Raw genomic sequence first — 26,054 nt, 5'->3', positions numbered from 1 at the left:
ACATGGTTATTCATCTTTTTGGAGGGTTTTTTTGGGCAATCCGTAGTTCTTCATCCAGATTTTATTAAGGCTTCTAAATGAGTAATTGCTTACCTGTAAATATGGGCTGCATAAAAAAATCTAATTCCTCATTTGCTTAAAAGAGTAGCATATGTCATGCTGTTCACCATAGTTGCCTCTTGTTCACAGTTCCTGTGCTGCTGCTGCTAAAAATGTTAGTTTTCCATCTTTTTCAATGGTCTTCTGAGTAATGGTACCCAAAATTGCCTCAGCAGCAGTTTGCCCTTGAATTGCACAATGGAACAACATCATGGAACAGTTTCACCTGTCTCCGTGGGCTGTAATGTGACAAGGGACGAGAGCCATGAGAAACTGAAAGATCATGACCAGAGTAGGGATGGTTCAAAACACCAAGTGAGAATTCCAGATCCAAGAGATGACATGATGGCAAGAAGAACTGGAGCTTTTCTAAAGCAGCCTGGACCAAGTGTTAAACAGTTCCTTCCAGTTCCTTTTTCAAAGCAGCAGAGTAGCCAGGAGAGAACTAAGAAACTTGTAAAGCCTGAAAAGAAAGTGAAGAGGTAAAGTTATTTTGTTCCAATAGTTTCTTTCCTCACTATAATTGCATCTTAGAGGCGAGTCTCATGTTTCACTGAAACATGTTAGTTATGTTATAACCTTCTGTTTCCAAAATATATCCACAGTTACGCTAGATAGGGTTATTTATAGAAACCCTCATGTTTCAGGGCATAACCAACTCCTAACTGAGGAGGTTAAGCAGAAACTGCCCCCCATTGGTAGATTGTTCTTCCATATTTATCCACTTCAGGATTCTTGCATCTTCCTATAAAACACTTGGAACTGACTACTGTTGGAGACAGGATACTGGACTAGATGGATCGCTGGTCTGATCCAGTCTGGTAATTACTATATCCTGGGAATACACTAATTATATCTAGATAAATTATAATTAATTATTATTAAACACATGTTTTCCATCAAGAGAACCAGGAAAGTCCATACTGAGGATACTGATTTGAGGAGGATAGATGATGTTCAATAAATTAGGTGGCTGTGCAGGGCTGGCTTGCTATCAGCTACCAAGCAGAAGATGTCGACTCTGGGACTAGATCCCTTCTAATCAGGCTGTGGTGCCTGTAGGCACATTGCTCCCAATGGATAGGGCTGTATAGGAGGAGTGGAGGGTTAGCCTTGTGAGTGACAATAGTTACACCTGTTGACAATCAAGCACAACTCCAAACTGAGTTTTGAAGGGATCTTGCTGTTCAGCTTCTGGATGGTGGTTGAAATGCAAAGTTTGTGGTTGAAAAGGAAAAGATACACAAGATTAAAAAAATGATGGCTGCATCATTGTCCAGATTCTATCCTGAGAGCCCATTTCCCTAGTCCTATATCTAGCTACTATGGGAAAGGCTTCTCCCCCTGAGTGGAGACAGAGTAATTTGAGGTTGAAAAAACCTGGTGCTGGTGTAGCTTAGTTAAAATAAACTGTGGTACTTCAGGTTTGCATCTTTGGATGAAACAAAGAGGGCTGAAGTTCCTTCTAGGTTGGTGGAGCAGAATTACAAGCTCTTACCTCACTATCAAAATTCCACTGTGCATGCCCCTAATACATTTAGCTTGTGAAATTCTATCTATTTATTACTTACTGGTTCATCTGACTTTATATCATATATGTGTATATAAAAAACCATTTATCATAATTATAAACTAAAATTTTAAATTGCTTTCTTAGCTCCACCACCACTGGCTCATTCATCCCTGAAAAATGTCCACAAATCTGTGCTAACAGTCCTCAGAGACTGGCAGTGCAGCCTCAACACAGAGAAGAAAAAGAACAAGAAAGACAACATCTCCCTGATACAGGACAAGATGTGGCTTCCACTGTTCACATGAGTAGTCATAGTCTTGATCAAATTCACTCAGATCAAACTTCACAGCTTCAGGAAGTTCCTGAGAGAAACAAAGTGTTGTCATCCAGAGACGAACACCTGCAAACGTGAGCTCCTTACTAAGTGAATCTCAGCTTATATTGTGCAGCCCTCTGTATCCTGTTAAGAGTGTGTGCACACTACAGAATTTAGGTTTTGCACTTGCCTGGCTTATTTTAGGCTGGACTGCAAACACTGTGTGTCAGTAATGTACTCTTTTGAAACAAATAAAATAATTGCAAGTGGGGCGTTGATTTCTTTTCTATAGTTAATGGAAGAAAATATTTGACTAATGAAAGTATAAAATGCAAAAAAGGCTTGTGGAAAAGATTTGGAAGAAGTTCTGTCTGGAGCTTCCAGGAAAAGCAAGATACTGAAATGTGTGGCATCTTTAGATTTGTATAGTTTGCTTTTTCTTGAACAGAAATTGAAGCTGGTAAGGATGCTGATTGGTGTTCTGGATGTTCTTCCATGATTCAAAACAGATACACGTCATATGCATGAGTCTAATAGCAAACTATGCACTTTTGTGAATAACACTGGCATATGTTGTATTTGAATTCAAAGGATGACTTTTTTTCTCTTACGAAAAAGCGTGGAATAGTGTGGCTCACTCACTGTGCATGATACTTGTTTTACCTGTTTTCAGTATTGATGATTCTGAACATTGTATTATAGAATGTTTCAATAGAGTTTTTATGTCAAGACTAATTGCATGTATCTCTAGCTAATACAACAGTTAATCTAATACCATAGTCTCCATCAGGAGCTACTTTCTACAAACAATTTTACATTGTATTTCACCACAGTTTTTATATTTTGGAAAAAATGGCTTTGTTTCTACATAGTTTCCTTCGTGTGACTGGGTAAGTCTCATTTGTTGTTTGTATAACCTCTGAGTGGCATGTTTCTTTTTCAGCCCACTTGATTGATGAAGAGTTTTGGGGTTCAAATGAAAATTGCCCAGCTGTGTGGCTTTGATTGCAATTGATACTTCATGTTTTTACCAACCATCTAATTTTATATTTGGTCTTGTAGATTCGGCCCCAGAACTGCTGTGTCTGATGACGCAGAGTAAGTTGTCTTATGCTCACAGGGTTGCTTTAAACAACTTAAGCTGCATGCTTTCCATACTTACTACTAATTTAAAATGCAGTTGATGCATTATTATTTTGCTGTGTTCTGACACATAAATGTTTCAGAATAGCACTTGAAGGTGGAATGCAATATGTGTTCATATTGCAGAAAAGAACTAAAAAACCCAGCATGACACTAATATGCACTGCTGCTTTAAAAAACTTGGTGTGATCTTTTCTTCTTTTTTACTTGTGGGTTTGCATCACCTCTAATCCATTACTAGTAAGGGAAGTTAGAACTAGATCTGGGAAACGTCTTGGAAAGTTTTGATTCTGGCGTGGTAAATTGAGGAGTGACTATGTATCTTGATTGGTTGAAAAATAAAGTCAAAAGTAGTGTAAATGAAGTCCTTTGGTAATCTCCAAATATTAATTAGGAAAGTAAATCTTAAATTGCTAATTAGTCATGCCTTGCTAAAACCATCTCTTAAATCCCTTCGACGTTGGGCCTGTTATAACCTATACAACTTCACTGGATTTCCTAGTCCCTCACTTTGAGATTTTTCTTAATTTAAGGACAGAGCTGTGATGTAAGGATTTGGTGCTCAGAAGAAAACTCAAGCACATTTTAATCTCAAACAAAAAAACTTCATTTAAAAATAAGTTTATTAGGTGAAAAGTGTAGTTACTTATCACCTCACTTACGAAACTCAAACATTTAAAAGCAAAGAAATGAGTTGTTAGGGACATCTTATGCTGTCCACCTAATAACTAAACCACATTCTTGTCATGTCAACGAAATTCACACAGCCACCTGAATTCCGACTCAAATTAAATGCTATTCTTTCATGTGTATAAATATCAACATTACATAGGGTTTTTTTTTAACACAAGCAAATTACATGTAGCATGCTATTATTATGCTAGAGAAAGACATATGTGTTAAGACAAATGTCAGATTTTCAAGTTGTGTATTTTTTTAAATGATCTGTAACTCAGAAATACTGTGAATTTCCTTCTGACTTTGCAGAAAATTTCTCTTTTCATCTCAGAATAAATGTGTCAATTTTTAAGCCACATCAGTTTTTAAAATCAGTTATTGGAGTTGCTAAAAGGGGCTTTACAATGGAAAGTGGTTGTACCTAGCCAAGTAGTTTTCTGCCACTCAACATTTCACTCTAATGTTTTTGTCTGTGAACACCCACATATGTGCATATATTCATATGAATAAACATATGAGAGAGACTACATGAAGGTGTTCTCTGAAGGCTTTATTGGCATGGGTTTGAGATGGTCACATTACTTGAGAATAGCAGTGTTATAAATGAATTATGCTGTTCATTCCAAACTCATGCAGATAAAAATCCTTTATACTTCACTATCGTCGATTCCAGATATGCCACATTTTACAGGATAACTATTTTACAAGTGTTTTAAGAGATTTTTTGAAAATTTGATTGCGTCCTTCCACCTGAAAGCTAAATGTCTTGGCCAGCTGGAATCCAACAGTGCAGGGCTCAGAAGGAGAAAAAAAACCTCAAAAAACAAATACATCTGAAACACTTCTTAAAATGCACGCTTCTATACATAAATATGCCACAGCTTTTAAGTCCCATTACCTTGAGACCTGTCAGAGAAGCAAGTGCTGGGTGTCCAAGTGGGAAGCTGGAAACTCTCCTTCCAGTGGCATAAAAACTCCTTTTTTCTAGACCTGGTGGGTTGATAGGTGTCAGACCTTAATCTTGTCATTGGCCCAAGACTGAATATTCCCTGTCCTGGTCCTCAGGACAATGTGGTTTGGTGGAAAGAAGGAGGCATTTATCTTGATCTCCCCAATAGCCCTACCCAGGTTAGTAGGAAGGACAATACAGCTCTAGGCAGTTGATATCCTCTCTGGGTATGTCTACATTACAATTAAAAACCCACAGCTGGCCTGTGCCAGCTGACTCAAGCTTGTGAGGCTTGGGCTGTGGGGCTGTTTAATTACAGAGTAGACTTCCGGGCTCAGACTGACTCCCAAGCTCTGGGACCCTATAACCTTGTGGGGTCCTAGAGCCTGGTCTCCAGCCCAAGCCCAGACGTCTACACTGCAATGAACCAGCTCCTCAGCCTGAGCCCCAGTCAGCTGGCACAGGCCAGCCGTGGTGTCTAATTGCAGTGTAGACATACTCTCTGTGAAGACCCTGTGTTGTGTTTCTTGAGAAACCTCCACTTGTTAGTAGAGGCCCTAGTAGTGCAGCTCTATTAGGAACTGCCAAGGATACTAGAACTGCTGTGGAGGAGCAGGGCCGTCTTTGGATGCCCCAGTCTTCTGTAGACTTGCTGGGTTCTGGGCTGGACAGCTCCTTCTTTGGGGACAGAGGTCAGCATCATCCTCACTGGAATGGTTTGGGGAAAATTCAGTGTGGGGATATTCCTAGATTTTCACTCTTCTACCAAGGAGTTGCTCTGAGCTATTGGCAGAAAAAAACAAGCCTGCTTTCATTCTCTTTCACTTCTCCCTCCCCAGATTCTTGCCATGCACTGGGATTCTCTTCCCCAGGTGCTCTTCCTTCTCTCTCCCACTCACCAGACTTATTCTGCCTATAACCCCATCCACAGTGGAGAAGCGAGGCCTGTTTCAGGGCAAAAGGAGGAAGTGTGAATATCTGTGCTGCTTCCTCCCCCTGCAGGCTTTGCTGGCTACAGCAACCCAGGAGTTGGCTGACACCAACTGAACAGGTGGAGGGAGACATAGAGAATGGTTTGGTCCTGTATTAAGTGGTGAAGAGCAGTAATGGCAGGGCATCGTGTTTTAGGGGAAGGTGAAGAGACATTTCATTGTAAGTGCCCAGGCATTAGAGCTGTCAGATTTGGCTATAGGGTGGAAGTTGGTAAGGGTATGTCTACACTTAAAATGCTACAGCAACGCAGCTGCAACACTGTAATGCTTCAGTGCAGACACAACTTACACTGACAGGAGGGGCTCTCCCATTGGCATAGGTAATCCACCTCCCCAAGAGGCAGTAGCTAAGTTGAAGAAAGAATTCTTCTATCAAACTAGCACTGTCTATGCCAGTGGTTAGGTCAGGATAGCTATGCCCTTTCAGGGGTGTGGATTTTTTACACCCCTGAGAGAGGTAGCTATTCCATTGTAAATTCCTAGTATAGACCAGGCCTAAGACATTTCTCGTCCCTGCCTTTCCCCTCTGCCAGGTTTGCACCAATGCTGCTGACCAGCCCCATCTCCCCTGAAAAGAAGGCTGACACTTCTTGGTAGCATGACAGTTTAGTGTTGATTTTAGGTTTATGCTTCACCATGAACCTGACAGGCCCATGTAAGCTGAGATGTGCTTGTTTACTTCAATTTTACTCTCTGGCGGGCAGCACACTTTATTTAAAAAAAAAAAAAAAAGTGAGTCTTGACATGTCTATAAAACTATAATGCAACCACATAATGAGTATCCTGTCTACACATTTCTAACAGATAATCATTTTCTTTCTTATAAAATGTTGTTATTCACCATATTCTCATTTAAATGGTGTTCTATGAAGTCATTGGGGTTTGTCTTACCAGAGATTTATGATGATCCTGAATTAGCTATTTCAGCCCTTTATTTGTGTTTGTGGTATTTGGGCTTCTTTGAAGCAGATGAAAAAAAATGTGGTACCATTCTCAAGAACAACTCTAAATTAGGAGAATAACATAAGAAGCTTGAAAATAAGTGACGTCAATGCTAGGACACAGCCCACCAGAAAATATCTGTAGTCTAGGCAAGCTCTTGGCAGTGATATGTCCAGGTCTGTGAGAGAACACCAGATTCAATAGAAAGGTCAGTCAGCTGTCACTGAATCCCAAACTTCCAAAAATAACTTGGGCTACTAGCTACAGAACTTTCTTACAGGTGGAGAACTCATGACCGTATGTATTTGACTTTGCATGATCCAATGCTCCCTCTTCTTTGCACCTTCTTTTCCCCCGTTCTCTTTCCAGCACGGCAGCCAGGAGTTAAGTTAGCTCCATCGACTAGACGATTGAATGAGAGATGCCACCCATCTACTTGAATGGGGTGTTTGATTATTTTTTAAATTATAAATGAGGAGAAGAATGCTGTGGGGAACTTCTTCCCTAATGGCCATTTTCAGTTGATGAGAGAAAAACTTTTTATCTTTGAACAGTAGTTCATGGTCCAGGTTTCTTTTCCTTGCTTTCAAGATAATTCTTCTCAGGAAGAGAAGACTATTTATGCCAATCCAGGGCCTGTTCCACTACAGCAAGGGGGATAAATAGCTTTCCTTAAATATATTATGTGTGGTGCTATTAGAGCAGAGCACAATACCTTAAGATGCAGCTCCTCCATACTTCTCCCTCTGAGAACCTGACTAGTGCTGGGAGGGAAAGCTAGCTTCTCCATTATGTCTCCCTGTGTAGAAGTATTTGTCCAATTGCCATATGTTACAGGACTTAATTCCCAAGTACTGTGTGACAGAGAAGCTGGCAGAATTAGATACTGTTGGCAAGGGGGCAATTGGAATGACTAATCAGGCGTTCGGGGGACTCTCTTTTTACTCCTCTGAATGAGAATTATTCTTTGTGTCTGCAGGATCTGGGAGGCTTATGAAACTCCTTTGGACCACTTGCCAGAGATTGCTAATTTCTGTTATCTAAGGCCTTATTTGTAAGAGTTCACAAACTTCTTAAATTGTAGTAAATCATCAGAGGTGACAGTATTTCCATGTTAAAATTTTAAAAATCCTCCACACTCCAAATTAAATTTTTGAAATGTCCCGTAGTGCATGGCATTTCTTTAGTTAGTTAAATAAAACAAACAAACCGTATAGCCTTTTAGACTTTAGTATTTAACAGTGCCCCATTCTGGAGTAACACAACCCTTAAGTTACACTCAGTGAGGAATCACTAGGGTTTCTGCTCAGCTCTCTGTGCTTTTTTCAAAATCGTTAGTAAGCTTAATAATAACTTATGCTCGCTGTACATAACTAAGGGTTATAGGGTGTGTTCTGTGTCTATGGGTAACTTCCATTAATGTGGATAGGAATTATGGGTGTGCCCTCTCCATGCATTAATGGAAGACTATTAAAACATTTATTTATTTTTCCTTGGAAAAAGGTTAATTTGCATCTTGGTTCTTCGGATATAGATTTGAACTAAACCTACACATACACAACAGTCTTCATTACTGAATTTGTAGACTGTTTTTTAAATTGTATACATAGATAACTATGTGCACTGTTGCTTGCAATTTTAACCATTTTATCTTCATTCTGCTTCTGCTGCTGATTGGCTCATTCTAGCTATAGATGGTTTTTTTGAACAATGCTGTGGAATTACCTCATGGAACTGCATGGCTTATTGTTTTAATGGCACAAATGAGGTAGTGTTTTGCAAGTACCAGGCACTGCAAAAAATAATATACTTAGTATCTTCATGTGAATGTCTTTAAACAAAATTAATATACTGTAATATGTGATGTACTGTAATATGTAACTATGACCTTTTAACTCTCCAAAGATAAGAACAGAAATATAAAGAAATAGTTGTGGACTAGATCATGACTGTTGTACAGTGTTTGTACCTTTCCTTTCTTAGAACAGATGTATTAATAGCTCATTGCTGATAATATTGTGGTTCTTCATGAAAAGTAAACTATAACATGCCCATTCATACTTCATGCACTTTCCAGGGCAGACTCTCACAGCTTACTTACCATTGGCATTTAACCTGCAATGCTGCCTATAATACTGTACCTCTCAAACCTCTCTTGTTTTGTTATAAAATAAAATCCAATCTCTGCTAGAGAGAGAGAAATTGGAGGTATCTTCTCAAAAGTGATTCAGGAAGAGAGCTTCAGAAAGTTCGGCATTTTAAAGTGGCTCTGAATAGAGTATTTTTAAGACCTTCTCAAATTTTTAATCCTATTAATGGAGGACAAGTGATAATGGAAAAAAAAGGTGCTATCTAATATTAAAAACAAGGGATAATTGAGAAGGGTGGTGCTAATGTGCCTGCAGTTGTACATGGAACTCATGTGGAAACCGATAAGTCCTTTTGATATATACTCTGATTTTTGGACGCTTCCAAAGAGAGATGTATTTGATTTTGTTCTAGCACCTTCACGTGAGCTAGGTTTAAAACATTTAATCAGTGTAAACTAATGATCTGCTTATTGTTCATCCTTTGTTTAGGAGTGTGAGTATGTTTGACATGAGGTGTGAAGATGAAGCTGTGATGCAGCCTCACAGCAAGGCTCGCCATGAAAAACTACAGCATATTCACAACCAACTGAAAGAGGATGAGGATAGATGGCAAGATGTGAGTACAGCATAATGTTGCCTCCAACAACAGCACTTGTCACTCCAGTAAGGTATAAAATGAACCTGCTAAATCCAGATTCACTATGTAAATCTCTTCAACAAAACAATCTGGAGTGAGGTTTTCAGGATTAGGATTGCCGCTAAACATAAGCGCCTGCAGTTCATCTGGCATTGGATGACATGAGGCTCTGTCAAGTTTTTCTGTTTGAAAAAGCTGCTCTTGCTTCCTGGAAAGCTTTGGAAAATGCTGTGGCTGGGAACAGTTCTGCTTATGCTCTTATCTGTTTTTCTGAAGTAAAAATTCTTGCTCAAATCCATAAATAACAAAAAGCAAAACTAAACAATACAGAAGGACCCCAGAATGGGCACAGTCCTAATAAATCTGAATAAATGAAGTGTTATGCTTATAACACGCAGACAAGATAATGGTGGATGATTAGAATTTTTCAGTCCAATCCCAGGCAACAAAATTACCCCCAAAGTTTGATTCACTTAAAAGTAAAATGCAACTCCCCCTCCACCCCCATAAAAGCCCTCAAAACACCCCCTGTGTGCTCCCTCGTGTATTGGTGCCGATTTCAACAAATCACTGTAAACTCAGACATTCAAGAAAGCATTGAAACAGGGTATAAGTAAATCAGCACCAAAGGGTTTAATACATATTCACTTTAGGAGCACTGGTTCTAAATGATTAATTTTGAATATCCTGTTCTTAAGATTTTTTTCATTGTAAAGCAATTGGTACAGTCACTTCCTTATATATATATAAAACACTATTTGTAAACATTTGAGAGGCTGCTTTTAGTAAAAGTTTAATAAATACTAAAAATAGTTGGTTTATAAAACTAAGAACTGATTAGTGCAATAGATGCAGCAGGGTAATAGCCTACTGATATCGGGGTGGGGGTGTAAGTCCATATCAACTGGTGTTACCCAATAAAGATTTAATCCTTCTGACTTGTATTTTTTCATTTGAGAAGTCTTGGGACTCTGACTGCTGAAATACAAAGCACCCTGAGCTACTGTATATGAATTTTCTGGACCGTCTCTTGATACTGCATACTACAGCTCTAATATTTGTTAAGAACTACTATAAATTCCCTTATTCAGTGTCCTTGGCATCCTAAGAACAGGGTCAGGACATTGTTTGTATTCATGGTGCATTATTGTTCTTGATGAATCCACTTGCTAGTATATGCCCATGGAGTAAGTTTGCTAGAGATTTGCAGTTTCATAGATTTCAGTTGCTTTCTTTCTAGCTCTGCTGATTTAAAATAAGAAAGCTTAAAACAAATTATATCCATTTTTTCTCTGTTGCAAAAAGAGGAGGGGAGGCAGTTATGTTGTGAAATTTGCTAATGGAAAAACTAATTTCTAAACAGACAGTACTGGGAGTACATAAATAAGTAACGGTTTTACTGCTTCAACAGGAATAATTAGTAACAGGAAAACAAGAGAGTACCACGTTTGAAGAAAGGGATTATGGACTGAAATATATGTGGATCATGTGAAGAACTGCTTTAATGAGCGTTCCCTTGAGTATAATATCAGTATCTTGCTGATTTAAGCTAAATTAAAAGTAACAGTGTGTATTCTTGTTTTTAATAAAGTAAATTATGCTTATAGGACCTTCTGATAGTTTACTGATAAATTCAATTAAGATATTTTTTCTTTGAGGGCTTGCTCATGTCCATTCCATTGTTGGTGTGTGTGGTGCCGGAAGTTTTTCCCTCATGGTATCTGTAGGGGACTGTTTCTGGCGCCCTCTGGTCTGGTTCACGTATGTGCCAGTATAAGGGGTGCTGCCGGCCCCCTCTGTCCCTCAGTTCCTTCTTACTGCCAGTGACAGTGTTGGAATGTCTCCTTGCTTTGCAAGCTTTCCTGTCTCTGTGTCTAGTAGTGAATTTGTTGTATATAGTTGTTTAAAGTTGTGTAGTTAATAGTTCCCTTAGTGTAAAGTTAGAAATAGTTAGTCCCATACGGGACTCAGCCTAGGAGCGGGACATGTACGTTGTTCGACATGCAAGATTCAGGCTGCCTCCTCTCCATGTGTGGCTTGCGTCAGTTACTCCCCGGCCAGACATTACCTAGAAAAGGTCATCACAATCCCTCTGCAGGTACTTACCTCTCTGCAGTGGTGGTCTGACCCAATTCTGGTGTTGGAAGGTGTGCCGTTCGCGAGCCCATGACCCACGGTCTCCCTGATTTCAGATGCATCCAACCTCGGTTGGGGAGCACATCTTGGTATGCTGCGGACTCAAGGGTGATGGCTTCGAAAGAAGCTTGCATTGCATATAAACATCAGGGAGCTCAGAGCCATCCGCATCGCTTGCAGTGTCTTCCTTTCCCAACTATCTGGCCGGGTGGTGCAAGTGTTGACGGACAACCTGGCTCCCATGTTCTACGTCAACAGGTAGTGGGGAGCTTGATCGTCGGCTCTGCGCCAGGAGGTCCTCCATCTGTGGGACTTCTGCATCCAGCATGCAATCCACCTGGAAGTCTTGCACCTCCCTGGCATCTGGAACATGCTGGCGCATTGCCTCAGGAGGTCGTTTTTCTTGCACCACAAGTGGTCCCTTCACTCGGAGGTTGTCAGAATGCTCTTCCAGAAGTGGGGAGCTCCCCGAGTGGATCTATTTGCCACCAGACAGGATAGAAAGTCTCATCAGTTTTGTTCTCTGCAAGGCCTCGGCAGAGGCTTACTATCCAACGCCTTTCTCCTGTCTTGGTCAGGGGACCCGATGTACGCCTTCCTGCCAATTCCGCTCATCATCAAAGTCCTCTCAAAAATCAAGAAGGACAAGGCACAGGTCATTATGATTGCTCCAGCATGGCCTCACCAGCATTGATTCGGCATGCTCATGGACCTGACTGTTGCAGCCCGATGGCCACTTCCCAGTCACCCAGACTCCTACTCTCACAGGAACACGGTCGACTCCTGCACTGGAACTTCGCCTCTCTCCACCTCACAGCTTGGATGCTGCGTGGCTGAATCCAGAGGAACAAGCCTGCTCTAGTCAGGCACAGCAGGTTCTCTTGGAGAACAGAGAGCCCTCCACCAGAGCAACTTACCTGGCAAAGTGGAAGCGTTTCTCCTGCTGGTTGTCGGAGGGGAATATCTCCGCGACCCAGTCGTCTCTGCAGTCCACCCTGGATTACCTGCTTCACTTAAAACACCAAGGTCTCACCTTCTCTTCGATCAAGGTGCACCTGGCTGCCATATCGGCCTTCCATCCTCACATCCACAGTAGATTGGTGTTCTCGCATGAGATGTCAATCAGATTCCTGAAAGGCCTTGAAAGACTCTTTCCACCGGTCTGGGACCCGGTTCCCCAATGGAACCTCAACCTGGTCGTCTTCAGGCTCATGGGTCCGCCCTTTTAACCTATGTCTTCTTGTTCCCTTTCCCACTTGTCGTGGAAGGTTGCATTCCTTGTAGCTATTACCCCGGTGAGATGTGTCTCCGAAATGAAAGCCCTCACTTCGAGTCCCCGTACACGGTATTTTACAAGGACAAGGTCCAGTTGCGGCCCCATCCGGCCTTCCTGACAAAGGTGGTGTTGCACTTCCATGTCAACCAGGATATCTTCCTCCCGGTGTTCTGTCCAAAGCCTTAAATGACCAATGAGGAGAGGCAGCTGCACACTCAGATGTCAGGCGTGCCCTGGTATTCTACCTGGAACGCACCAAGCAGATCGACCCAGCTGTTTATCGCGATAGCTGACAGGATGAAGGCCTTCTGGTGTCCTCTCAGAGGATTTCAAATTGGATCACCACCTGCATCCCTACTTGTTATGAGTTGGTGCAGGCTGTGCCTCCACCGATGGTGAAGGCTCACTCAACTAGGGCTAAGGCGTCTTCGGCTGCCTTCCTGATACACATCCCTATCCAGGACAGCTGCAGGGCTGCGACCTGGTCTTCAGTACACATGTTCACCACACATTACGCCATCACCCAGTAAGTGAGAGATGATGCTGGATTTGGCAGAGCTGTGTTGCAATCAACACATCCATGAACTCCTACCTGCCTCCGGTGGCACTGCTTGGGAGTCACCTACAATGGAATGGACATGAGAAAGCACTCGAAGAAGAAAAGACGGTTACCTTTCATAACTGGTGTTCTTTGAGATGCGTTCATGTCGATTCCGTGACCTACCCTCCTTCCCTTCTGTCAGAGTTCCGGCAAGAAGGAACTGAGGGAGCAGGGAGCTGGCGGTGCCCCTTATACCGATGCACGCCACTCCAGAGGGTGCCAGAGCCGGTCCCCTATGGATACCACTGAGGGAAAAACTTCCGGCACTGGCGAGCACACACACCACAATGGAATAGACATGAGCAAAGCAACACATCTCAAAGAACAATAGCTACGAAAGGTAACCATCTTTTCTGGACTAGAGTGCCATTTAGAAAACTCTGTAGTTCATGAAATAATGTTTGAAACAAGTATCTGCATAGTAATGCTGATTTTCTTTTAAACTATAACTTGCTAAAGATACTTGAAATATGTTCTGTACACTAATTTTGTAATGGTGTTAAACTAGTTGTCAAAGTGACCAATATGTCCTTCCTATTGTTTATATATGAATATCAAGCTGTTTTCTTAAAATAAAATTTGGCTGTGTAATATTTGACCGCAAAATAGTTTTATAGCTTTGTAACATTGCCTTACTGATTTTACAGTGTTGATAACATTCTAGTATCTAATATAGGGACAGATCTTCTTCCATAGTCCTCTGTGGCCACAAAAGGCTCTGAAGTCATGAACCAAAGAGGATGCAAGGACCGTATGACATGGGTTGTGTTCTTTGAGGTTTTCCTCACCCCAGTGCATGGCTACTTTGTTCACAAAGGGATGGAACAGTTAGTGAATCTTCAGAGTTGTGGATATACTAACCAACTTATAGGTGGAGAAGTTGCAAAGCAACAAGGGAGGTTACTACCCTGAGGCTGCAACAGGGGGTAGAAGAACAGGCCTGCTGACCTCCTGTGATGCAGGAGGAGGATTTCATTCTCTTGAATCACTGTGATTTCCACCCTCCAACACTCGCTCTATACCAAATCTGTTTATTCTTCATGCTGTAGCTACCAGGGTTTTCCCCATAGTCATTAGGATGAAGACTAAAGATGAATATGCTGATCTTTGGATAACTGGACTTCTCAATGTTTTCAGTTAATACAGGACTGCAGCACCAGAAAGTCATAACAGGCCCATCACAAATTAAGATTAGTGACATGACCAATAGGGAAAAAATGAACTGGCAAAGATGTGGAAACTATAGTGAAACCCACTGACAGAAATAGTCAACCAATTTTTTTTTATTTTTAAAAAATTATAATTTCCTTTATCACTTTTTTAAAATTAAGGATTGTTACACTGTTGGCCATTTAGGTATGTGAAATCAGTCTACAGCTGGAGTCATTCAATTATTGAGTAGTCAGCTGTCGATTGAGGTGTTCCGCTATTGGTTAAGTAACAGCCTCACAGCTGAACGTTTCTGTGACTAGTGTTCTAAAGCTCTGAATATGCATGTGTCTTCCCTTCTGGTATAGGACCTGGCACGGTGGAAAAGTCGGAGAAGAAGCGCTTCACAGGACCTAATTAAAAAAGAAGCAGAGAGAAAGAAGATGGAAAGATTATTGAGTGGCGGTGATGGAATAAGTGAGCGAAGGAAAAGTATCAAGACTTACAGAGAAATTGTGGAGGAGAAGTAGGTTGTTCTACGGAAGTGCAGTTGCATATTTAAAAACACTGTGTGCTTCGAGTGTTTTGTGTAGCTGTTGCTCTTCTTGTAGTGGGGACATCATGCCTGAGGAAAGAAATGAGCTACTCTTACAGTTACACATAATCACTGTAGAGTGGATTGTAGAGGAGAATTTGGCCCAAATTTCACCTCAGGCTTGGTGCACATGGGTAATTCTCTCTGTGTTAATCTTTGCATGGTAATCTTTCTTGTGTTGCCTCCCACACAGAGAGAGAAGAGAAAAGGAGCTGCATGAAGCCTACAAGAATGCCAGGTCACATGAGGAGGCGGAGAGCATTCTCCAACAATACATTGAAAGGTTCACCATTAGCGAAGCTGTCCTTGAACGTTTGGAGATGCCAAAAATTCTGGAAAGAAGCCATTCAGTGGAGCCAAATTCATCATCGCCACCGAAGGACCCAAATCCTATGAGATACTTACGGCAACAATCGCTGCCTCCTCCAAAATACACTGCCACGATTGAAGCAACCATTGTTCCCATCAGCGAATCAGAAGCCACTGTTTCAACAGGCCAAACATCTCCAAGCAAAACTGTTGTCTCCAAGGCTGTGCCTATGCTGACACCCAAGCCTTACGCACAACCCAAAAACACGCAGCAGGTCTTGAAAACATTTAAGGTAGGATGCCTTGCACTGGTCAAAATCAATTAAATGCCAAAGGAACACAAACATACGTCACGTGAATTCATAAATGTGAAAGGCAATTTAGGCTTAAGGAATATGGGAAGCAACATACCCATACATTACAAAATTCATCATTTTGGTTTTTTGTGGTGAGAGAAAAACGGATGGGGGGTATTGGCAGCTTTGCCTATTATTAAGGTTGCCTCACACTTACATTATAAGACCCTGTTTTTAGTTGCTTATAACTTTGTGAATCTTTAACCATTCAGACTGAAATTTTCCATGCCAGATGTGTGCCTCAGGCTGAATTTTTTACCTCGCTGTATTCAAACACTGCTCTGAAGACAGGCGTATTAATTTCCTTATAGGCTTTTTTATGGCTTTTCTGTGGTGCTGTACTGTCCGAGTGTTTCATGAATATTAGTGGATTTATTTTCACAACACCTTGTTGAGATGAAGGGGTATTATTATCCCCATTTTACAGATGGGGAAATGAGGCACAGAGAAATTTAAGGTAAAATATTCATTAATTCTGAATGCCCAAGGTGAGATGCTAAGGACCTGATTTTTCAGAGTTCTTAGCATTATCGAGCACTTTAAACATTCAGAACACTAGTGACTTGATCAGCCTCTTGAAGTTTGAATTTTACAGCTCCTCTTGCATGACACATGGATCTTTCTCTGGCTTCTGATCCTGACTATTTTTAAAAAATTCATAGGATGAAAATAAAGGGAAGAAGCAGGTATATGTGGACAAACTAAAGAGAACACGCTAAGTCTGCTCAGAGCTTAGCTGCTTGCTTTATGTGGGACAGTGTGATCTATCTCAGTAAGAATTATCCAAAAAAGAATTGTTATACACTTGCTTTACCCTGTTTAAATTAAAACACTGATATATTTATGATGCTTTGCCATGATGACAGTGTGTTGACTAGCTCCAGATCAGGAGGAGGGGAATATGTTTGTTTAACTCTGCAACCAGGGCATCTGTTCTGATCATTCAAACATTTGCTTTCCCTCCCTATGTAAATAGAGAAATGTTTTAGTCTAAACAGAGACATGAAAATGGATGGCTTAACTAGCCAGTATTTTTCTGGCTTTTTTATTTTTAAAAGCTTTCATGAGCTGTCTAGTAGATAATACAACAAAATCCCAGAGGACTTGTGGGTTCAAGACCTGCCAACATTTGTATTCAGAATTAAACTGTGAGTAGTAATGACTTGGGCAGACGATGGTGGTGGTAGGAGAGATGGGGAGGTTGTCTTTTTTTATTGTATAACGATAACATTTGACATGCACACTAAAATCTGCTGGGTCGCGCTGTTGCTTTTCCCCATTTAAGGCCAATTTTTGTAAGGTGCTAAGCACCTTCAACTCTAATTGCTTTCCAATTGCTGGGACTTGAGGGCACTGAGCATCTCACAAAAAATACCCACTCCCTGGCAGCGTTTGGCCTTTAATGAATTTCCCTAATATACAGAGCAGAGCCTTGACTGATCATACAAACAGGAAAAGTCAGCAGAAAGAGCAGTTTGCTCTTGGTCCAGAGTTGGTTGTGTATGCCAAGTTGAGTTGCTATCCAGGAGGGTTCTACCCAAACTGTTGACTAAAAAAAGTAAACCAAGGGTAGATTGAGAGGTGAGGGAACTATGCCACTTTAAATGTTTCAGTTTATTGAAAAGACCTGTTCCTTGTCCTTCACATTCTTTGCATCAATTTTGACTAGTATTCTAAAGCATAGTGTTCCAAGGAATGGCTTGCATCTGAATTTGTACTTAAATTTTTATTTATATAGTACTTATAGATTAGCCATCTCAAAACATTTCACATGGCCCATGCTACCCATCTCTTATGTGGCATTGATCTGTGTAATCTCTTTGCCAGCAGTAACAGCCTTTGTTGCCCAGAAGTCCAATTTTCCCTCAAACACCTTTTCACTTTCTTCCCATGATGCTCCTTATTGATGGATGGAGTTCCCTTTAAACAAATCTGCAAAACCACTACATTATCCTCCTTCAAATCTCTCCTTAAAACTCAATTTGCCTTCATGCCTGCAAAACACTCAACTATAGCTAAGCAGCTGATGTGCTGTGACTGCTGCTTATTACGCTGATCATAACATCAGCTCACTGTTACCTTGCACTTTCCCTGTCTACTGTATCCATCTGTTGTGTCTCATCATACTTAGCTTGTAAGTTCTGTGGGGCAGAGACCTTCTTCCCTATATGTACGTACAGTGACTTACACAATGGGGCCCTGATCCTGACTGGACCCTTTAGGTGCTACCCTAATTCAAAATCTAATAGTGGTATTAATAAATGTGAACTTTGTTTTTAAAAAGTCATGAGTTAAAGGAAAGTCAGTGACATGCTCAAGCTAAAGAAGATGCGGTTAGAACTAGCTTGATCCCTAATTCATTGCTCCTCAGTGTAGGGTTATGAATGCTGGGAAGGGGGACCAAGATAGCTTGAACTGTAACTACTTTACCTTGAGAATGGAAATAGCTAACTCTTTTCTGACATGTATTTTTAATAGATATTGTCCGTTTGACATCTAGTGAGGAAGGCAGAGTGACATGTCTCTTTTCTTCTCCGGGGAGCAGAGGGGAAGCCCTCTCTGCTCCCCCCTCCCAGCCTATGGGGACTTCGTTTCCAAACCCTCGTTTGATGGGGTAGGGAGCTGACTTCAGGCTTGCTCCCTTATGAGTAGTGGGGCAAAGGAAAACTCGGCTGAGTTCTGCTGCTTTTGACCTTTTAAACATAAAGCTACTGTGCTCCAGAGTGCACAGTGCACCTAGTATTAAGATGAGACCGGCTGATTACATAGCAGTTCAGCGGTATAGTTTGTAGATGCTTGAGCATTCTTGCCTCTCTGTGATGCTCTCCATAACTAAAGGATTCAGTATAGGTATCCTTTAAAGTTTGGTGCAGGAGCTTGAAAATGTACCGTGAAGCCATATTTCTAAACCATCCTGTTTGTTGAGAACTCTGCCTAAAATTTGCAGTATCCTGTGGATTTTTAATTATTTCATCACTTGTGAATTAGGATCTACTGAGGTCTTGAGGGTCACACCTCATTAGTTTCTCTCTCTGTCTCTCACTCTCCTCTTTTGCTTTTATTGAAGCTTCCCCATCCCTAATATTCCCTGATTTTCCCTACTGACTGAGCCACCACCCTGATCTTGTTCTCTTTAAAAACAACAACAAAAAACAACAACAACAAAAAAAACACAACACTTTTTATGTTAATGCCCACAAAAGTTATGGGGGAGAAAAAGTTTATCTTCTCCTCCTGGATTTCCTAGTGATCCTATCTCCTGAGTGTCTGTATTGTTGTTGTAAACTCTTCAAGCCTGGAACTGTCTTGCATTTTGTGCTAAACCATTGTTAGTATTATGTAGATTCTTTATTATTTTATTATTGAAAAATACATGTCACCTTGATCTTCTGTGTTATTTCCTCAGAGTATTTATTTATTGTTCTGCAGGTAGATGGAAAAGTCAGCATGAATGGCGAAACTTTCAATGGACTTGAAGAGAAGGATAAAGAATGTACAACAGTGATATTTGCTCCTTTACTAAGAAGATCTCCAAAGTTTGAAGGGGTGGCCAGAGTGGATGGATACCCGGTGGAACTGAAGCAGGACACCACTAGCATTGAGCTCAGTTTAAAGAGGCCTGCCACTCACACTGTGCCCGGAGAGCTGACAGTAAGAATAAAAAAAACCCACATCAGCTGTGTTTTCTCTGCATGTTTTCTTTTGCATAATGGATTTAAGCACTAGCTAATGGAAAGCCAAGGGGCTAAATTTGTTTTAATTCCAGGATCTTCCCAGGTCAGAAGCATTTATACTACTTAAGATTTAGTGTTTCTGCTTTAGGAAGGTAAAGGAACATTGCAGTTGGCTTTTGGTGTTGTATACCATGCAACTGATAAGTGTGCTTTAAATCAGCTGGCATGTTTCATTCTGTCCCATTGAGAGATTGACTGTCTGTCCCAGCTATTGTGCAAATTTATTCAGCTCTTTTACTGATGTTAGCTGATTAGATCAGCAACATAATTAGTGTGTGTGAGCCATTATAATTAGTTGCAGTTCTCCAGATTCAAACAAGAGGATGTTAATGTTTGGCAATTTTTGCATTCAGATAGTCTCTATTCCTTTATCAAAAAGGGGATAAATTATTGAAATACATTGGGTCAATTTGCTTCCCAACCACCTAAACAAAGAGACCAACTGTAACTTTTCATCTCTATTGCTATTTTGAGGGGCAGGGCAGAAAACAATGGGAGCATATCACAACAGGTCTCTAGATGCTGCACAATGTAAAAAAACAAAATAAAGCAAGGACTATCCTACATAAAAAGCACAAAAAATGAGTGTAAACAAATTGGGGGTTGGGAGAATCTGACCTTTCTCACCATGTACCAAAGATACAAAATCAAGAACACCACAAAAAAGCTAGGAATGGTGCTGTGCTACTTTTTCCTAAACTTTGTGGTATTGGCCAGACCCACTATGCTGGGGATGGGGTTTTGATTCATCCCACCTCCCTGGGATGGGAAAGTCTGCTTCATCCCTGGCTTGCATTCTTGGCAATGGACCCTCTTCTCCTAATGCTGGTTCTGAACCCAACCATGAGGTCAGGAACAAGCGTGGGAAGCCAGATTATGTCAGGAGCACAGACCTGGGTTTGTCAGAAGGAGCTGGTTTGAAGCCAAGAGTGGTGATAACAGGAAGGCAGGCTGGTGGCAGAGTGAAGGTTGGTTGGGGAGTGATAGTGAATTGGACCTATCTGAGGATGAGGATTACCACTGTCCTTAGAGAGGTTGAGGTGAGAATGTTTGACAGACATAGGGGCCTCATTTTATTGGAGGGAGCAGCAGATGAAAGGGAGTTAAAGGTACAATTATAGTCAGAAGAGTAATTATGTGAATAATGGCACCTGCTCCTGTTAGCACTGCAAGACCAATATAGCTATGGAAGAGTGAGCTGGATACTATTCTGCCTTGGTCTTCACCTCCTACAGCGATGAAGGTGATATCATATAAGTGTCTAAATTGATGTAGCTTGAAATTTTCTGTCTATTCGGTTTCTGTTTGCAGAATTGTATTGCCAGCAGTGATGATGATATAGAAGGCAGAACACAGCTTGAATTTTCAGATACCAGGTTGAGTTTGCAGCACTGACGTTTACAAAATAACTTTTTGGTTTGTAAACTGAGTAAACATATGAGTCTTTGCAACAGAATAAATATGCACCCACACAATGCCATTTTTAGAGTTTCTTCTCAGTAAAGGTTTTGTAATTTCAGATTCATGATTGAATCAGCAATGTAATTAGATGGTATAAACCATTATAATTAGTGTTAGCTTTCCAGCTTCAAACAAAAGAATGTTAGTATTCTGGAGTGTTGTGTGTTGTTTGGCATTTTTAGCTTTCAGAAATTCCCTGCTCTATTGCATAGCTATAATTGTAATAGGTAATTTAGATGCAGTGGGGTCTGATGACTACATATATCTAGTGATTCTGATGTCAATCAATTATAACAAGAACACCAGGTCTGTGTGGGGCACAGTGGTAAATTACGGTGTAAAATCACTGTCTTAATATTCTAAGTTTCAGAGTAGCAGCCGTCTTAGTCTGTATCCGCAAAAAGAACAGGAGTACTTGTGGCACCTTAGAGACTAACAAATTTATTAGAGCATAATCCGAAGAAGTGGGCTGTAGCCCACGAAAGCTTATGCTCTAATAAATTTGTTAGTCTCTAAGGTGCCACAAGTACTCCTGTTCTTTTTAATATTCTAAGAAACAGCTGAGAGGTATGAGGTCTGCTCTTTCAAGATTACGCAGCTTGGTTATCCGTGTCCAAGAGAGAAGTACCTTCAGTCAGTATTTGCATACAGATGGCTTTTGTTTTAATTTGCTTCCTTGTCTTGCTAACTTCAGACCAGACTGAAATGGTGCTTTTCATTTTTGTATTGCAGATTCGCTGAAAAAGAGTCAAGGGGGAGAGAGCAGACCTTTAGAATTTCTTATGGCCAGTGAAGCTAATAGATGAAAGGGAAGGGATCTATAGAGAATTACCAAAATGGCCTCCAAGATAAAAATTCACTCCTAAATAATGACACGATACATTATAATCCATTACCACATAGAAACAAATGAAAATAAAATATTATAAGAGCAGAATCTACTAGCTTCACAATTCTTAAGGTTGAGGAAACTCTTCTGAGAGGAGAATCTATTTTCAGGGACTACTAACATCATGAAAAAACTTCCTTCGGGTCTGAAACTTGATTGAAAAGATTTAATTCTGCTATTGTTGGCTTTTTATATAGCGTTAACAATTTGATTTAGCAGTTTATGAATCAGAAGGTTTACAAAAATTGGCAATTTCTGTTTTTGTTTTTTTGCCTGGTCAGTTCCAGTAACTAAAACTTTTGAGATGCTATTTCCAGGTTTTAATTAAATCAATTTTCTTATTGTCCAGAAAAATGCAGTTTTAAAATAATTGCTTGTCTACTACACTTTATAGAGCTGGAAGAAATTAGAGAGAAAATAATAAAACCTAACACTTACATTTCCATTTTCAAAGTGCTTTATAAACTTTAACTAATTTATTCAAATAAAACTTTTTTGTGATGTATTATCTTCATTTTGTGAGTGAGACTATTGAGGTTGAGGAAGTTAAATGGCTTAGCTAAAATATCAGAAGGTGGCAGTGTCAAAACCTGGATTCGAATTTGGATTTTTTGTTGGCTTTAATCCTGTTTAGACAAATAGATTATGTTTTCCTCTTCTAAATCACAAGTGGTCTAGGAAAGAGACCTGGGGGAAATGTTTCATGAGACCTGATATGAAGGACAGACAGTGTGTGGCAACTGCAAAGAAAATAAATAAGATGCTTTGATAGCTAACCTGGGGAATTTGGTTTTAAATGGAGGTAATAATGATTCAGACTTTATTTGGAATGTTCTCTATATTATTAATCACTGATCTTAAAGGATGGTGTCCAAAGGTTAGAAAGTGGCCAGAGCAAAGTAACAAGACTAGTTTGAGAATGTGGAGGGAATATTGTGTGAGAAAAGGGACTAAATAAATTGAACTTGGGGGAAAAAAAGATGGCAGGAGACTTGTTTGTTATTTAGGGTTGGGGAAACAGAGGGCTTACGTTTACATGTTCTAATCCTACTATACATCTTTCATAACCCAAATATTTCTTTGTTCCTGTTTCCATTGCCACCAGGACTGGAATAAGGCATGAGCATGACAAGTCTGTTCCTAGGACCTTAGCTCATGGAGTCATATGATCACATCAGAATCTCATCTTTCATATGACTCCCCTTTCCTCCCTCTCCCTCACCATCCTCTTGGTCATGGAGAAAGTTTGAAAACATGAACCAAGTGTAACTCAATGCAGTGATGTCTGCCTGAGTCTGCAGACAGCCTGAAATAATAGCCCCTAAAAGGGGTGAACTGGCCCATGCATCTCAGTAGGGAGTTAATTACACGCAAAATAGGATGAGGTAGCCTCCCACATCACGCCAGAAAAGGACTGTGGGTGAGTGGCCAGAGAAGAGTCTAATATGCTTAGCTCATGCACCAAAGAGACATTGCAGCTGATGAGCTAAGTACTGAGTGTTATCTCCCTCCACCTGTCCCCCGCACATGCACTTTGCACCGTCTTCTCAGGAGAAAGAAGAGTCTTCTGCTGCTCCTGAAGGAAGGGGAGTATCCCTGCTGCTCTTCCTGGGGGGGAAAAGAGGGTCCCGTGCTGCAGTCTCTACCACCAACACGTCAAGTAAAGGGCAGGGATGGAGCCACATGGAACCCCATGTCATCATATTCCTAGCGCATAGATTGCCTTAATGTGGTCTGATTGACACTACCTGGCTGACTTACAGTGAACACTAGCAAAAGGAGCTACTAGATGTTTCTGACAGCACAACTTGTGTGTATGTAGAGGGAAGTGGCACAGGGAATAGGATGGGAAATCAAAATGGTGTTAATAGAGATTGTCAAGATTTATATTTAAAATGAGTATAAAGCACAGCTGAAGCACAGGTGTTTTCATGGTAGAGAAGACTACGGCCTGGATTTCTGTGATAAAGTAGTAACAAAGCATGGATCTGCAAGTATGTGTAGGCTCAAGGTTTTGTAAGACTCCTTTCTAACTAATTAATGGTGGTTCTGGAATGCCAAGGCAGCAGTTCACCCACTTCTACTCCTTGTAGAAGATGACTGGTGTGGTATATAGTTCCCAAAAATAAGGGGAGCCACTTTCTGTGGGCCTGATTCAGCACAATATGTACTTAGTTTCTGCACTCTCAAAATGAATTGTGGTCCCCTTATTTGATGTCTGGCCCTAATGCACATTGAAATACGGGAGGAAAGAGAGGCAGAAAAGTAGGCAAGAGGAGGTGGTAGACTGGGGAAAGAAAGAGTTCTCTAGATTTTTCCTGGGAAAAATTTTCAAGTATATAAAATCAAGCATATTTTTTAAGCATTGAAATTATTCTATTCTCTTGCCTTCCGCTGCTTTTCTTGTTTTTTGTATTGTTTTGTTTTTGTTTTTACTTTCGGTCGAGTGATTTAGGGCTTTTGGTCTATTTCTGCCACTTCCCAAGCTTTGAATAAGGAAGCATTTTTTTCTGGAGGCAGCACTTCTATCTGCCAACAATAGGTGCTGTTTCTAGTGGGATGGGTTTTCTCTCATCTTCTTACTCTCCCAAGGTCCTTGTTTGCTTTTTTCTCAATTGTCTGCTTGTGTTTTTTGTTATGTTCCATGTTATCTTTGGCCTCTCTCCCCTTTTCCCTTCTTATTATTGCTCCCCTGGTGTTTGTGTTCACTTGTCAAATAGACTAGTCCTGTCTTCAATTTGCCTAGAATGTTTTCCTTTGATGCACCAAAGTGTTGTGCTAAAGCATATCAGCTGGCCCAAGGCAGCATTTACAATAGAGGAAAATGCTCTACTTTCAATATGCCGCTTTCTTGCCCGAACATGCAGAAGAGTTTAGTCAAGCTGCACCATATCATAGACCAATACGATCTTGTCTTTGTGGGTTTTTAGAGGCATGGGGGTCCCTTTATGAGCTTTCCATTCATGTCCCGGCTCAGATCCAGGCAGCATTCCAACAAAATAATTGAGAGGGAAAAAGAGAGACATACACGGTACTGGTAACAACCTGCAATGGGAGAATCATTTGGGGTGTACATGGCCATTGCCTAGACTTTTTTGTAGATGCTGAAAATTATGGCGCCAGTCCTGGCAGCCATTGGAAAGGAATGGGTCTCCTGCATCAGAAGTATAGTAGAGAGAAATATTTCTAAGCATGTATGCTTGTGTCTGGTATATATGTGGAATTTTTAGGCAGATCTCTATTCCTTAAATCTGAACACATCTTTCTCCAATTAGTATTGAAAGTGCTGGTAATTCTGTAGTCTAGTTATGCAGCTAGCTGATATCTTTACTAGCCTGTTATCCAGCTGAAGATCTTAAAATGCTCTATAAACATGAATAAAGTAAGCCTCAAAACATGCCTGTGAGGAATAGTATGTATGGCATAGCTCTAATTTACAGCTGGAGAAACTGAAGCAGAGGCCCAAAGATTAACTAGCCCAAGATCACATGGTGTGTCAGTGGCAATGCCAGGAATAGAACCAGGATCTCCTGACTACAAGTCCCAGGCTTTAGCCGTTATTAGTTCAAGGTTCCTCTCCATTATTAATGGTAGTTGTGCACGTAAATCCTCGCACATAGTGAGAATTGTAGCCTTAGTTCTTAAAATTAAAAATTAGAGAAGGCCCAAAAATACCATAAATTTTTAATTTTAAAATTAATCCCATTTCATTAAAATCCATATGAATATAATCTGTCTGTAAGTGACATCATTGTCTTTAAACCGCCCTCTTCTATGGCTATCTAAGAATAGTTAACTTGCATGTTGCTCTATTTGAGGTTGTGACGTAAAGAGCTAGAAAAAAAATTCCAGATCTAAATAGCAAACTAAAAAAAAATGTACTGCCACTCCCAAAAGTATTCTGTTAGTTTCCCCTCCGTTTGTGTGGCACAAAGTAAACAGTTTTTCCATCCAAGTAACACTCATTCTCTCTTTAGAAAAATGAAATTGTTGAGCTCAGACTAAGGAGATATAGTGGATTGTTAGACTAACTGCTGGAGATAGAGTTGAATTCTGACTTGTACATATGTGGAGATAGGATGGGACCAGAAATCCTCTTTGTGACTCATCATGAAAAGCACATGCAGAATTTGTTCAACTCTGCAGAACTGACATCTGTTATTCAGATCACATATCTCCAGCTGATGGT

At 40.6% G+C, this 26,054-nt stretch overlaps 1 protein-coding gene across 1 annotated transcript in view; it reads left to right on the top strand.

Annotated features, from left to right (window-relative positions):
* LIMCH1 (LIM and calponin homology domains 1) overlaps positions 1–26,054 on the top strand; it is a 292,532-nt gene that overhangs the window by 217,429 nt on the left and 49,049 nt on the right. Inside the window, exons 14-20 of the mRNA XM_026647957.2 lie at positions 276–581; positions 1,757–2,020; positions 2,991–3,026; positions 9,212–9,338; positions 14,890–15,047; positions 15,310–15,718; positions 19,211–19,432. Coding sequence (XP_026503742.1) covers positions 276–581; positions 1,757–2,020; positions 2,991–3,026; positions 9,212–9,338; positions 14,890–15,047; positions 15,310–15,718; positions 19,211–19,432 — 1,522 coding nt within the window. The remainder of the gene's footprint in view (positions 1–275; positions 582–1,756; positions 2,021–2,990; positions 3,027–9,211; positions 9,339–14,889; positions 15,048–15,309; positions 15,719–19,210; positions 19,433–26,054) is intronic.

This window comes from Terrapene carolina, unplaced genomic scaffold (genome assembly GCF_002925995.2).
Source record: "Terrapene carolina triunguis isolate 2854851 unplaced genomic scaffold, T_m_triunguis-2.0 Scaffold66, whole genome shotgun sequence".
Taxonomy (NCBI): Eukaryota; Metazoa; Chordata; order Testudines; family Emydidae; genus Terrapene; species Terrapene triunguis.
Note: the sequence above shows the minus strand (reverse complement) of the source record. Positions and strands in the feature narration are given on the sequence as shown.